The following is a 15,010-nucleotide window of genomic DNA, read 5'->3' as shown; positions in this document are numbered from 1 at the left end:
CTGCTTTGTGTTTGTGTGCGGTCCGTGTATAGTGGTTAAGATCATAAAGATATTAACTTTTTTTGTCATTTATTTATTTCATCAACCATTAACACACCTACGGCCAGTTTAGAATCACCAGTTAATCTAACAAGCATATCTTTGCACAATGGGAGGAAGAATTAAAAAAAATATATGTACTGTATGTGTAATCTTTCTTTAAAACTCCCACAATGCACTGCTGCATTAGCTGTCAGACCATTTCTTCCGGGTTCTCCCTAGCCGCGTCCACGTGAATAGAGTCTTGCTGTAATAATGTCAACAAATCCTGAAATTTTGAATGGAGCAGGGGACGAGGAGTTCCAAAGCTTTGTGGCGCTACACGCCGGAGCCCTGCAGTCCTCAGGGATCCCCCAAATCTACTGGAGGAGCCTCCATCACAAAATCACCAACGAGGTCTGCCCTCATATGAAGCACTGCATCACACACAGTCCTGATAACCACTGTAGTGCTCAGAAGTTCTGATAACCCGGGCCCAGTGCTGACATTAAACCGCCGTTTAGCAAAAACACTTTGTGGACGTTGCATGAATACTGTACGTCAACGTTGCCTAGTAACCTACGTTACGTTACCTATGTTTTTGTTACACATGAGGTAATGTAGTGTGTGCCGAACTCGCTTGAAAAACCTTATATTTTTATAAATTTTACTAATATACACCTGAGACAGAGAACAGCTAAAATCTTTCCTGAATGTACCTTTTCCGAGCACCAATTCGGCGTAAGATTTAGTTACTAGTCTTCATCCTGCTTTGGTGTAATAGCGAATTATCGTTTCAGCTGAGAGTATTTTAAACGCGTTACAGCAGCCTTGTGGCGTGAGCAAAGTTTAAATTGATACATTTTTCAGTGAAGTCTGGTACAAGCACCATGCGGCTCACGCTCTTTCATTTTTCACAGATTTATGACGCCGGTGAGGTTTTTGGAATAATGCAGTACCAAGAGGAGGAGGAGGGAAATGGAGAGAGTGAGAAAAAGAAGAAGAACAACCCTGGACCTGTGATCAGGTCCAAAGTGGTTGTGACTCGGGAGAGTGGACTGCAAGCCTCAGAGCCGAACAGGTGAGGGCGCCAAAGACACAAAACAATAATAATAATAATAAATAAAATGTTGCAATATGGTTGCAGTTTGTTGACATGTACATGTACGGTAGAGCAAATGGCACAGTAAGATGCAGGACACATTGGAGATTGGGGGATAGTGTAACAGATAGTGACATGCAAAAACAGCTGAGATTTACAAGTTCAGTTGCTGATGGAAAGGAACTGTTCTTGAGGCGTGAGGTTTTGGTCCTGATGGATGGGGAAAGTTTGTGTCCGGGGTTAGAGGGGTCGGCTGCAATCTTACCCGCCCGCCTCAGTGTTCAGGAGGCATACAGGTCCTGAAGAGAAGTCAGATTGCATCCAGTTGCCCTCTCGGCAGAGCGAATAATATGCTGCAGTTTGCCTTTGTCCTCAGCAGTGGCAGCAGCGTATTAGACGGTGATGGAGGAGGTGAGGATGGTGTAGAAGTGCATTTATTTGACCAATGCTGAGCTCGAACTTCTCCAATTAAGAGAAGTTTTAGCAGAAATCCAACCCTCACCGTCCTCTGCATCCTCGCATGGCTTGTTTTTATTTTATTTTTTTTCAAACTGAGGTTTTTCCCACATCCCTTCAGTGTTTTCCTGGTGGATCACGCCTGGACCTACCGCGTGGAACACGCCCGGCAGCAGCTGGAGGAGATCCCTGGCCTGCTGCCAAGAATGGCCGCCCTCATGGGAATAGACTTCCACGGTGAGGCTCCCGATCCGGACACGGTGGAACTGGTGATGGAGCTCATGTGGAAGTACAACCAGACTTATCACCTCTCTCAGGGGGTACGTAGAAAAAAAAGAAAAACACCCACCATGATTTTACTAATAGACCCATTGCAGATATTCTTAGGGATGGTGATTGATAAGTCTATGCAAAAAGATAGTTGCAACTGGAGATATTTAGCATCGGATGTCCTGAGCTTCATTGCAGTGTGACCAGACGGTAACCAAGGACTGATACAAATGTAATTATATAATCAACTTCTTTACCTGGTGCGTAAACCAGAGCATGTAAAGCAGCAGTGTGCCCAAGATGCTCAAACTAAACATGGTGTTCATATACAGAACACTGGTAAATGAACAACAGAAGAGCACTAAAAGCCAGTGCTCACACTTACTGCTGATGCTCCATATTCAGTTCGATTATTTCCTGATTACCTGAAATTCCCTCCAGAAAATTACGAGCAATCACAAAACTGTTTGCAAGAATATTGTAACAGCTACTGTCTCTAATGGATACCGCTGCTCCAGAACCGAGAACAGTGCTGTTGTAAGTTATTATGCACTGATATCCTCCCTGACGTTAGTTAGACCTGCACAAAGCTCAGATTATAACTCCAACCCTGGAAGTTTCTGTGCGTACTATAATCTCCAGTAATAAAGGGAAATAAAGACGTCAGTGATTGAGGAAACATGTAACTTAACCACTCATACATCATCATGACCACATCAATAATTAACACAGAATCACACTTGTGTACTCCTATTAAAAACGTCCATTTGTAAATTCTTACTTAGATTTGTTACTTAGATTGGATCTTAATGCAAGGTCTGAGCAGGCCCAATTACTTGTTGAATCAGAGTGCAATCTAGGTGTGAAAACATCCTAAGAAATGGTGTCAAAAGCAGAGGTGCAAAGTAAAGCGGAGTTTATACTCCTGCAGGACATAGATGCCGTAGCCTACGCCGGTGCGAGCCGTTTATACCTGTGCGCTCATCAGTCTGGCTCGCTCTGTAACAACCCCACCCAAACACTAGTCAGCGCTGTGCCTTTATTGCCAGTCGGGTTCATTTTTGTTTCTACTTCCTGCTTCGCTTTCAACACTGGCGACTGAAACTTTCGGCAAAATTACAAATGTCTCCAAACCTCCTCAGTTAACCGTACCAATTATTTATTGATCCAAAACAATCGATTCGAAAATTGCAGAGAAGGAGAAGCAGCCCAAAATACTAAAGCGGAAACACGCTACTTCCAAGTGGACCAATCACAGCTCTTGTCCTCTGCGTCAGCGAGTATTTACATTTCTGGGGAGGTGCACGTCAGTTACGGTGAAGGCTCTGCGTAGGAGTCTGTGTTGTCACGTTAGCCTCTGCATCAACTTAACCCAGAAGCATAAACCACCTATAACAAAGGGTGTGTTCACACCTAGGTCATTGTTAGCTTGGCTTGGTGTGAACACAGCAGTGGCAGTCTGTTCCAGAACAAATGAACTGAGATAGAGAGAGTGGTCTTGCTGTCGCTTCCCAAAGTATTTTGTTTCATGTTTGAACACATTACCCTCGGGCCGAGACGACTACCTTAGAATTCTGTAACCAAGCAGTTAACCTGATGCATCTTTGGAAGAGGAACTGTTGGGTGCGCAACAATGCACAGTAGCCAGATACTCTGAGATTTGAGGAAAAGCCCCAAAACTAAATTAAACACGTAACTTTATTTTTTACTTTCCTGTCTCAGCAATCATCTCGCAATCCCTTCAGATTCATCTGCTGTCCCTGCATATAAATCTGTACTCTACACACTGTATAATCGTATTTGCATCGTATCAAAGAGATTCATATCGGTGTATTGTAAAAGACATTCAAATTCAGTTGTCTCGCTGTCCTCTGCTTCAGTCTTCTCCCTCTGTTGTGTTTCTGTGTTCAGTCAGCGGAGGAGAAGGTTCCGGTGTGGTACATCATGGATGAGTTTGGCTCCCAGGTGCAGCACTCTGACCAGCCCAGCTGCAGCATGGCTCCCTTCTTCTACATACAGGGCCAGCTGGCCTATTCTGTGCTCTGGCCTCTGCAGGACCTGCAGGAAGGAGGTGAAAACAAGATGCACATCTACACACACACACACACACACACACACACATACATACACCACACGGCTGGTTATCAGAAAGTCAAGGTTTCCCTCTGTGCTGCGGAGCTCCACCATCCAAACACACCAGCAAGCTACACTGTTGCACCTTCTAGAAGCACCATCACACACCATCCTGCTTCCAGACATACTAGAGTACCAAGCGTGCATTAATTCGACACAGAAAGTATTCCCAAACAAATGAAAAGTGACTTCAGTAGAAACTAATGGGCTCCACAGACAGAGCGGAGAAGTTTCTGAATATTCTTTCTGCTTCCACAGATGAAGTAACCCGTGATTATACATATGGAGAGTCGAACCCGCTGGTGAGGCAGTGCCGTCTGTTACCATGGATACCTACTGATCTTGAAGGTGTCAGCAGTGTCACTGCCGAGCCCTCGGACTCATACTACGAGGTAAGGACTGTAACTTGGGTTCAAACACGACAAAAACGCCTTTGCAGTTAGCACTGAGGGGCTCAGCACAAACGACTCTGCTATGACTGAAGAAGATATGTGGTGTAGTGCAGTGTAGTGGACTGTAGTGTAGGAACCCACCAAGATAATTTCACAAGGTCATAGTAGCAATGAACGTGATAGATGGCCTTTCAGAAAATTAGATTTCTGAGTCTACTGTAGGGCTTTATTTAGAAATGTATAATTATGTAATTTATAAAACCAACAGACTGAGATAATATATTAAGAGTTAACTTGATTTGAAAGGGAAATTACTTGGCAGAGCCTCCCTAATCAAATACACTGTTCTGATCCTCACTGTTCTCTGTATCTTTCTCTCCAGGCCATTGCACGGGAGAACAAGGAGCAGCTTCCTGTGGAAGTCCAGCCCTACACTGTTCCAGAGGACAAGATCCTCAAGTAAGTCTGTCACCTCAAGTAGAGATCCAAAGACTTCTGCTTGATCTGCTTGATTAAATAAATGTCTACAGTTGGGTGTGACGTGTCTGTTGGATCGGACCACATGGGCCATGGGACTACATCTTCATGTGTTAATCGCTGCATAATTTGCCCCATTTTCCACCGCTCCGTTTTCAGGGTTTACTGTGAAATGTTGCAAGTAACGAACAACCTGACACACCCTCGGTTTGAGCTGACTGAGGCGGAGGAGGAGGCTGATGTCATCTGGGGCTATAATCACATTAAAGACTACAGGTCAGAGACAAAGAATCATTCACACAGTCAGGTACTGTGAGAGTCTGGTTTTACAAGTCACTGGTAAATATGAAGCAGAATTTAATTGCATAGCAGTGTTTATAGCACCTGGTTTTGGTTTAGTTCTTGTCTAGTTTCATCTTGAGATAAAAACATGTATTTCTGTTCTTCTAAATGTGATACAAAATATATTAAAATATCATAAGTCTTATAAGGCTGTTAATCTATTAAAATATTTAATCGCGATTAATCGCATGATTGTCCACAGTTAATGTGCAGTTAATCACACATTTCTTAATCTGTTCTAAATGTACCGTAAAAGGATACATTTCAAGTTTGAATTACTCCTTATTATGTCAAATGTATTTTAAATAAGAGCCCTTAATCCAGAGTTTTTCTGTTTTGGTCTTGAGTAATACTTTTAATCCAAACTAAAATATGTGACTGTTTCAGTACAGTTATGGTCACAGTTACAGGATTTAAAATAAACCAACCATCAGCCATTCTTTAATGAAAATCCATTTTGACCATGGATGTCATTTTCTTTGGCAGGAAACTCAGTGAGGAGCGTCCTCATGTCATGCTAAACCAGTTTCCCTGTGAGAGTATTGTAACTGTGAAGGACTGTCTGGCTGCAGTGGCTCGCCGGTTGAAAGGTGGCCCGGCCCCAGACTGGCTACCAGAGACCTTCAACCTGCAGACTGAGCTGCCGCAGTTCGTCAAGCATTACCAACAGAGACAGAAAAGGTTGGGATCATATTTTCTTAGTAGTCACTGAAATTGATTCTAAATACCACTTTGATGTATATGCATTTGCTGATTGGATCAGCAAGCACTACATCAGGTTAAGTTCTTTTAGAAACTCCAGACTTTAGGTAATATCACCCAAAGTGAAATGAAGTCAAAGTGTTTTGTCATTGTTGATCATTTGCCTCAAGTTCAAAGTTGTGTTTTGAGTTGGGTGTAAGACAAGCTGCATGTAAGATGTCTCTGAATGTTTTAGGGGAGAAGACAACCATTGGATTTGTAAGCCCTGGAATTTGGCCCGTGGACTGGACACGCATATCACCAACAATCTGGACTACATAATCCGACAGAGAGAGAGTACGCCTAAGGTGCTAACACACGACCACATTGCATAAGGGTTTATTCAGACTTGAATGACTGACAAAACATGGAAACGTTATCTCTTCTAGTCCCTTTGGCCTCAAGTTTACTTAAAATAAATTCACTTGTTTATAATGAATTGAATTAAGTGTAGTGCTGCAGCATAGACTGTATATAAATATGGACAATGCATCCCCACTTCCTTGCATTTATTTTATTTATATATTATTTTATGTACCGTAGTGTTTTAGTTTGGTCCAAGTCCCATCCACTAACATAGAGGAGGTGGAGCTTATGACCTATACTGCAGCCAGACACCAGGGGGAGCTCTATTAGCTTTGGCTTCACTTTTGAGGAGCTGTTCTGTCATCCATATTTATTCAGTCTGTGTGCTGCATTCATACCAAAAGCTACACAACTACAAACGTTGCAAAACAGTTATGTGTGTACTGCTACACTGTCACAGAGTCGCAGCTGAAGCGTTCAAGCACTTGCTGACGTTGTTGGTGACTGGTGAAAGTGTCGAGGATCAGCATGATACTGGATATCGCTGGCATCCGTTGAATCCTAGCTGTTTGCCCCGTCACCGCTAGAGTGAATGCAGTTTTATTCTCTTTGTTGCAACTCCAACCTTCAAGCTTTTGGTGATACTGGCAGTGATCTTTCATGCTGAAGCTTCACCACAGATGGCGTCAGCACCAAGTTGTTGCCATGAGATTGTATCTTCAGTTCGTGTAAACTAAACGCTGCTGCCAGGCTTTGTAAATTACCAAACAAACCGCAGCCATGGGTGTGCTATATGAGGCGCGTCCAACTGCATCTGACTAACTATAAGACCACATCCTGTGGAACAGCACAAGCATTTGCTGCAGAAAACGCCTTCTTATAATAAATCACCGAAAACCGAAATACAACAGGTTGTTTAAAAATCTCTGGAGGAGGCAGATAAATATTTTCCAAACCAATCGTCCGTACCAGCATGGATTAGGGTAGTAATCATCAGAGAATGGGTGATTGCTCATTTAGCGCATCTTGAATTTATACCGAGGAAGTGATTTGACAACAACAAAAACCACAACCACATCACGAGTTGCTGTTTGCAGTTCCTGGAAGCTAACACTATGCATTCGTCAGATCTGCCTGAAGTATGACGCTGTTTAAGAAATAAAGTGTTAAAACCGCATCCTTTGCGAGAATATGGACTTGTTGTGATATAGACAAGTAACTTGTTGAAACATTCCTGAAAACACGTCAGATAAAGGATAAGGCCAAAGATCTTTTCTTATATAGACACTTGAATTTACATGAATAACAGTTGACCCACTAACAAGCACTAGCTGTACATAGAAACCTCGATTTACTATATTTGCGCATGCTCTGGAATTTCGTTGTTCTAAAACGAAAACATGCCTTTATTCCAAAAATCGCATCCACAAATACGTGTTTCTGTAGAAACTGCGCCAAAATCTAATAAACGATATCTGCGATGGTTTCTGGGGATTAATGTGCTGCCACTACATCTTAGATTATAATTTGAATGCAAATCAAGTCACTTGAAAGCAGAACCAGAGCTTATATTTGTGCCAACGTCATGTAGTCTGCAGCTCAGTTTGTCCTGCTGGATGTGAACTCCTGAAGTCTATTATACTATTATACTACTACTATTATATCCTTAAAAATGGCACCATTCAGATGCCTTCTAAATTGTTTTGGGGTCACATCATAAGCTGTGTCCTGATATTATTATTATTATTATTATTATTATAAGGAACATCCCATCTGTATGTGATGGGAGTTAATACATTTGTGTCTTCCAGGCTGGGTTACTGTAATTCAGTACTGTCTGGTTGTCCAAATAGCTCTTTAAAAATCCTCCAGTTGATTCAAAAAGCTGCAATAGAACCAGGCAAATGATGGTACATACATAATTTCATTTACAGTATTGTTAACTACAGGCAGGGATTCAGTTTTGGAAGTGTAGCACATTCAGACAGGAATTGTTCCCTGTTTGGCAGGTCTCATCGGCCCCTTTAATGATTCTGTCATGCTGGACGTCTAGATACCCGTACCTGTTTGTATCAGTCTTGGAATTCGGTGTTCCTCCTGAATGCCATCATGCTTGCAGATGTAGTGCCCACATTTGTAAACGTGTCTCTTTCCGTTCCAGGTGGTGTGCAAGTACATTGAAGACCCAGTACTGTTCAGCAGGGAGGAAGTAGGAATGGTGAAGTTCGACATTCGCTACATGCTGATGTTGCGTTCGGTGCAGCCTCTGCGTCTGTACGCCTATAACGTGTTCTGGCTGCGCTTTGCTAACAGGTAAGACATACATACATGGTTTAACACTGTACCATTATGCTATCAGAGGTAGTTGAATCCAGAGTTCCAACAGTTCTTACCTGCTTAGGGTTCTTTGGCACAGTCCAGTGAAGTACTGGTGCTATTTCACTATTCACAAGTACTGATGTAGCATCAGAATCAGCAAGAACGAGTGTTTTACCAGTGCTTCTGACCCAAACAATGATAATAAGATGGTTACTTATTGTAGTTGATTTGAAATACACATTCATGAGTTCTCTTCTCCTAGAAGCTGTTAGTATAAAACAGAGAGCTTGGCCAAGGAGAGTTTATGCCTCTAGGGACAAGACGCCATAGCCAACAGACGTTGCCGATTCCGGTGCGAGCCATTTCCACTTGTGCGCTCGTCAGTCTGGCTCGCTCTGTAAAAACACCACGGAAACAGTACTCGGGGCTGTGTCATTTTTCCCTGTCTGGTTCATTTTTGTTTCAACTTCATGTTTCACTTTCTACTTCCGGCTCCACTTTGAACAATGGCAACTGAAAGTCTGAGTCATCCTCAGTTAACCATCACTCAATGTGCTCCATCTTTATTGATCCAAAACAATCAATTCAAAAATTGTGGAGATGGAGAAGCAGCCGGAAATAGTAAACAGGAACTACAAAGCGGACTAATCGCGGCTCTTATCCGCCTGTTATTCTTGGCTTCATCTCAGCAGGTAGTAATTCTGAGAATGAGCCCCTCCTTGGTCTAGACCTGATCTTTGTTTCCTCTTCCTAGACCATTTTCCTTGGACCATTTTGATGATTACCAAAAGCACTTCACTGTCATGAACTACGCAGACGGCGTGGACCTAAAACAGGTACTCCCTATTTGTAGTCTTTTTGGCAGCGACACTGTACCTTTCAAGCTCGGTCGTTGTTAACTGATGCAAGTCCAGTGAAAATAGAATCATTGTCTGTAGGTGCACTACGATGAGTTCATCCCCATGTTCGAGAAGCAGTATCCACAGTATCCATGGAAAGAGGTGGAAGTAAGTGTACATTTGAAGTCCTTTACAACTGCAGGGACCGCAAGCAGAAATAAATGAGCAGAAATTGATGAGGAGAGGTCCTCTAGGAGTAGTCCACATTTGAGAGGGATCCAAAACATGATGGATGCTACAACTCAGAGAGCACTGTCAGGCCTGATAGCTGATTGTGTATAAAAAGTGTGACGACGGAGAAGAGGTGTGTGAAAGATGTGAAACTTGAGGTAAAGTATTGTGGAAATGCCACAAATCTCTGGAACCAATGACAACTTTTAGGTGAAAATCTCTAAGTAAAATTGTTTCAAAACAGAAATGTCTCTAAATGAATTGATATTGAATCAAATCAGTAGCGATACTCAGCCATATTGGAAATCGTGATTAATCGCGATTAATTTATTTATTGACTATAAAGTCTTGGCACCACCTGACTTAGTCTAAGAAATCTATAGTAAATAAGACTGATCATTATCCAGTGCTTTCTGAGCTTGATCCAGAATATGAGCCACAGTTAACGTTGTCCTTAGGGGCTTGTTCCTGGTGTGTACAAATCTTAATTTTCATTCATTGCTATTCTCAGGTAGAATTGTTTAAAGCCTTCAAAGAGCTCTTCCAAGCGGCCTCTTCTCGACCGGCTCCGTATGGTATCTGTTCTTACCCATCATCCAGGGCGATCTATGCCGTGGACCTAATGTTGAAGTGGAAAACGGAGCAGAACGGTGAGTGTTCATTCTGTAATTAATTCATCACCATGGTTAAGATACGCTGGCATTATTCTTCGACTGTTTCAGATGCCTACACATTTTAATGTCTCAAGTGACTGTTAGAGCAAAGACCCAAAGAACTCAATATTCTAATGTTAAAGTTATTTTATATTAAAATGAGGGGATAGTTTGATGATTATGGCTGCCATTGTATTTACTATGTGTTAGATCCCAGGGATTTACAGGGATTTCCCTGTTACAGAACGTATTTTTCCAGCTCTCCTTTGAAAGGGTCCACTCTCTTATCAGCGCACAGAGGGCCTGTTCACACCTTGCATTAACATCTGATCTGGGCTATCAGATGTCAAGTGACAAGTTTCAATTCGATTCACATGCGTCTCCAGATCCAATCTCAGTTTCCCGCTCTGTATGCAAATAAGCCCCGACACCATCTGACACTTGCGACCCAGACCGCCTCCAGATGTGGTCTGTGATCATATATCTCAAATGCGATCTGTAGCCTCTCGCTTCCTATATTCCTTATGTCAGCGTCCCCTGTCATGAAGAGTCTCCTTCCTGTCCAACAGGGCTTTGATGCCCTTGTTAAACCTTGTTAATTGTTGTTGGGAAAACTGAAATTGAAACTGAAATGTTGGCCGCTGTTAATCTCTGTGTGTTTTCAGGTGAGCGGGTCATGCAGCCTCAGATCCTGGAGTTGAATTTTAGCCCTGACTGCGCCCGGGCCTGCCTCTACCACCCCTCCTTCTACAACCACATGTTCCAGACGCTGTTCCTGGATCAGCCCGAGGACTGTCCGGTCACACAGATAGCATGATCAACCCAACACAAAGACTATTTCCATTCTTTTATTCTCCCCCCCCCCCCCTATTTTTCAGTACTTAACTACTTCATCTGTTGGTCATTTCTCTTATTAATACTACTCTTGTATCAACAAGAATTGTATCACGACTTCATACAGTTTGAAATACCTTTTCCATTCTGACGCTTACATTATGTACTACAGCGCTATAAAACCTCTTCCTTCTCTTGCTGAGACTCCTGTGGCCCTGTCACCTGCTGTCAATTTTTTGTTATTTTTGGCTCCAAACTGGATTAATAAATGAACGAATGAATGAAGAAAGACCTCTGGATGCAAATATACTAGCACACAAAATCTTTGTCACGGAAAGTTGGTGTCGAGTCGCTCCGTTGGGAACTGATGATGCTCCAGCAAAGATCTGCCGGGCCAATCAGATCTCGTGGGCGGGCTTCATGGACTGATGGACAGAAGACTAACACTGAAGTAGTAACATACACATGTGTCTGTTGATGCTATTGCTATAAGGATGAATACTTAACAGCAACTAAGGCATACGTTGAGAACGCCTTAATGTCACATTCATCATTTCTCTGATTGGTTGTAGGACTGTCCAAATGTGTGCAGAGGTATTTTCTTCTCTTTACCAGTTGTGGGGGTGGGGGTGGGGGTGGGGGGGTTTCCACTGGAATTTTCCAGTGGAGGTCGGCTGCAGGGACTTCCCTGGACAGTCTCTGTAGAGAAACTGGAAGATTGAGGATGTTTGGGGTCAGAGGGGCAACCCCCAGAAATCTGGTGAATAACAAAACAAGCAGATCCAGATGGCTGTGACTGAGGAAGAGTGAGAGGTGGCTATGAAGCTACCAAATGCTAACTCAAACATTTACAGCTCATACAAATCGAACAATTCACAATCACAGTTCATGTGGTCGAAGTGCACATCACAGGTTTTATTTAAGGGTATTCTGAAGTCCCTGAAGCTTAATGCAGGAAGAGAGCAGACAGGAAATCACTGAGCTGCTCGCAGGTTCCCAACAGCACAAGTCACCCTGATCAGCCCCAACATTAAAACCACTGACATAAGAAGTAAATGACATTGACCATCTTGTGACAATTCAATGTTGTGCTGGGAAACTTCTTGGACCTGGCATTCATGTGGATGTTACCTGGACGCATTACTTGGTGGACCACCGTATACCGGGCACAAGAAATGTACAGTATTAGGTCATAATGTTATGCCTGATCTCCCTCTTTTATTCTCTATCAACCCTCGCTATGTCTAATAGGGAATATAGAGAATATAGAATACCAGGGTCATAATTCTTAGGTTTAATTGTGGTTTAACCCTTGTATGGAAAGTCTACATCCTACCTTGGTCTGCAACATATTTCATTTTGACAACAGGGGCATGGCAGTTACATGTGTATTGTAGAATTGTAGAAGATCTCATGCACAGAGACTCACAGTTTACTGGGATGAAACCAAACTGTTTAGGGTGCACAAAGGTTTTATAGCCATTCTCACATCACACAAAGTTCCACAAAAAGCTCTTAAGTTGTACTTAAATATATATAAAATAGTGTCTCCACACCATGCCCAGCGTCTTCTATAAACCTTATTTCTATCATTGTAACTTTGACCCTTTTCCTGTCCTGGAATATCCAACTTTGACGCAAATAGCTGTGCAGGAACAAACACACACACACATGAAAATGGACGGAATGCAGTTTCTGAGAAGAGATGCACAGAGTGTCTGAGCCAGATAAAGAATGCAAGAGAGCTGATACAAAATGTGGGTGACTGTTCACGCAGATTATTGTATCTGACGAAGATAAACGCGCAGTTGAAATTAATAACGGTTAATGCACATAATGTAACCCAGCATTTCTTACTGGCTGGGCATGCCTTCAGGGCAATAAACCAAAGACTAGATTTCTACAATAAGTGAAAAGAGAGCTCATTGTTTTTCTTTATGGAGATGGAGATGAGATAGAGATAATAATAAACACAGTGATGCTGGCAAGCCTGAGGAATGGAGATTAACACAAGATCTGCAAACGTTAAATGTTGTAGTTCTACATTAGATTGATGAACAATAGCACCCACCTGGTATGCAAAGCAGCCACTCATAAATTATGCACAATTTTAAAGCCTTGACATAATTTAATCAGGTGTGTTTAAAAAAATATTTTAAAAAAATCACCTCTTGTACACCTGTGATAAATGAGGACATTAAGTTTTGATGTTTTACACACCCATAGCAGGTTTAGTTACAATCAATCCTCTTGTCTCTTGTGACTCGTATCTTCTGCTCTAAGCAGAATCGGTTTGCAGGACAGTTTTGCTTTGGTATGCAAACACAAAACATTCTGAGATAAGTGAGTGCCAACCTTGAAAAGGAACATTGGCTTCATTGGTAGACGAGGCTGAACATATCTGCAGTAAGTCAGCTGTGTTCACTCAGCTGGTAGGGCCTTAACAATGCATAACTGCTGAGTGCAACTCCCTTTCCTGTATCTTTTGGCATGCGTCCCGTGTGCGTGTGTGAAGGTTACTGCAGTTAATAGCTCTGGAAGACACTTGATCTTTTCATTTTATTAAAGAAATTGGCCGACACCAACAGCCACACTTTGCCTGTAATGACATGCAACATGTTAACATGGTACAGTTTGAGCCATCACAGTGAAAACTGTTATGCCTGATTACTGATACCGTACCCTACCACGTGAAATTCCCTTTGACCTCAATGTAGTGTATGCATTTTTTGCTTCTATTTAACTCAAATAATAATACAAAAATTGTGTGACACTGTGCCAAAAATTCTAAAATATCAGTTGCAAATACATTTAAATCCGAATCATCTCGAGATGCCTTAAAGCACCCAGATCCTGAGCCCTTGCATGGAAAAGCCTAAATGTGTCTGATAATGGTTAACCTTGCGTCTTCCACAGTCACAAAGCAAAGACAAAGCGAAGAGGTATCAGCAAACAGGTCAGAGATATTCTAGACCTGTTTATGTCAGTCCCAGCACATGCTGAGGGTGACAGGGAAAGTAACGCAAATGGGACGTATTTTTATAAAACCCAGAGTGCTCAATTATTTACTTAAAATTAATTTACTATAACTGCAATTCTGTGCACTTGTGAGTTTTATCCATAGACTGTAAATAAAGATGGTGCCTATCCCAGCTAGAATAGGACATAATTGTAGCAAATGATGAATGAAATGTACACCACTAGTTTAGTCTAGACACTATTATTGTCTAAAAGAAGAACAAGTAGCATACAAGGAGACACCATTAATTTCAGGGTAAAAGTACCTAGGTTTTTTGGAAAAATGTTAATATGTTAATGCAGCTGAACTCGCATGGCATCCTGAACCAGACTCGAGTTTGTATCTTTTTAAGAATAAACTCTGCTTGCATCAACTCCTGACTTCTCCAGTGATTCTCTTTGACTTTGAAGATACTCCAGACACCGGTAAACTCTAAGAATCTATATTAAGTGTTGAAGGTAAGAGGCATAGGCAACATCTGGCCCGGCCTGGCCTACCTCAACTTTGTCTTCTACAATGGCAGAACCAGCTCCTCAAAAGTGAAGCCAAAGCAAGCAGAGCTCCCTCTGATGACTGGCTGCAGTATAGATAATAAGATAGATATTTAAAAAATAAGTGAATATTAAAAATGAAATGAAATTGCAGTGAAACGTAATGAATTTACAACCAATGACCAAACAATCATGTGCAAATGTGCAAGAAAAACAAAAGTCCAGAATGTCATCTGTCACACACAGATGAGGAGTTTGTCGTGGATTTTCCAATTTACTTTGAATAAAAAGATCTCAAGTCGAAGGTTTTGTCTTTGTGAGTTTTATTGCGTCAAACAAAGGTATACCGTTCGCGAAGGGGGGAGAATCATGCACAGAACAACACAG

At 42.0% G+C, this 15,010-nt stretch overlaps 1 protein-coding gene across 1 annotated transcript; it reads left to right on the top strand.

Moving 5' to 3' along the window:
* The first annotated feature begins 144 nt into the window (after window positions 1-144).
* ttll12 (tubulin tyrosine ligase-like family, member 12) lies at window positions 145-11,417 on the top strand. The gene is made up of 14 exons (XM_084573741.1): window positions 145-435; window positions 939-1,099; window positions 1,698-1,896; window positions 3,758-3,917; window positions 4,238-4,371; window positions 4,754-4,830; window positions 5,008-5,124; window positions 5,677-5,871; window positions 6,128-6,239; window positions 8,399-8,550; window positions 9,311-9,392; window positions 9,495-9,563; window positions 10,138-10,276; window positions 10,945-11,417. Exons 1-14 carry the CDS (start codon window positions 295-297, stop codon window positions 11,094-11,096), a joined length of 1,890 nt encoding a protein of 629 aa, XP_084429867.1. The 5' UTR covers window positions 145-294; the 3' UTR covers window positions 11,097-11,417.
* Window positions 11,418-15,010: the final 3,593 nt, after the last annotated feature.

This window comes from Chelon labrosus (genome assembly GCF_963514085.1).
Source record: "Chelon labrosus genome assembly, chromosome: 23".
NCBI classification, from domain to species: domain Eukaryota; kingdom Metazoa; phylum Chordata; class Actinopteri; order Mugiliformes; family Mugilidae; genus Chelon; species Chelon labrosus.
This window is presented reverse-complemented; position numbering and strand designations above follow the sequence as displayed.

What these genes read in the sequence shown, in the direction of transcription:
- ttll12 (XM_084573741.1), top strand. Translation starts at nt 295, where the DNA reads ATGTCAACAAATCCTGAAATTTTGAATGGAGCAGGGGACGAGGAGTTC. An exon ending in TGGCTGCGCTTTGCTAACAG is followed by an intron (nt 8,551 to 9,310) that starts GTAAGACATACA and finishes TCCTCTTCCTAG; the next exon opens with ACCATTTTCCTTGGACCATT. An exon ending in ATCCATGGAAAGAGGTGGAA is followed by an intron (nt 9,564 to 10,137) that starts GTAAGTGTACAT and finishes TGCTATTCTCAG; the next exon opens with GTAGAATTGTTTAAAGCCTT.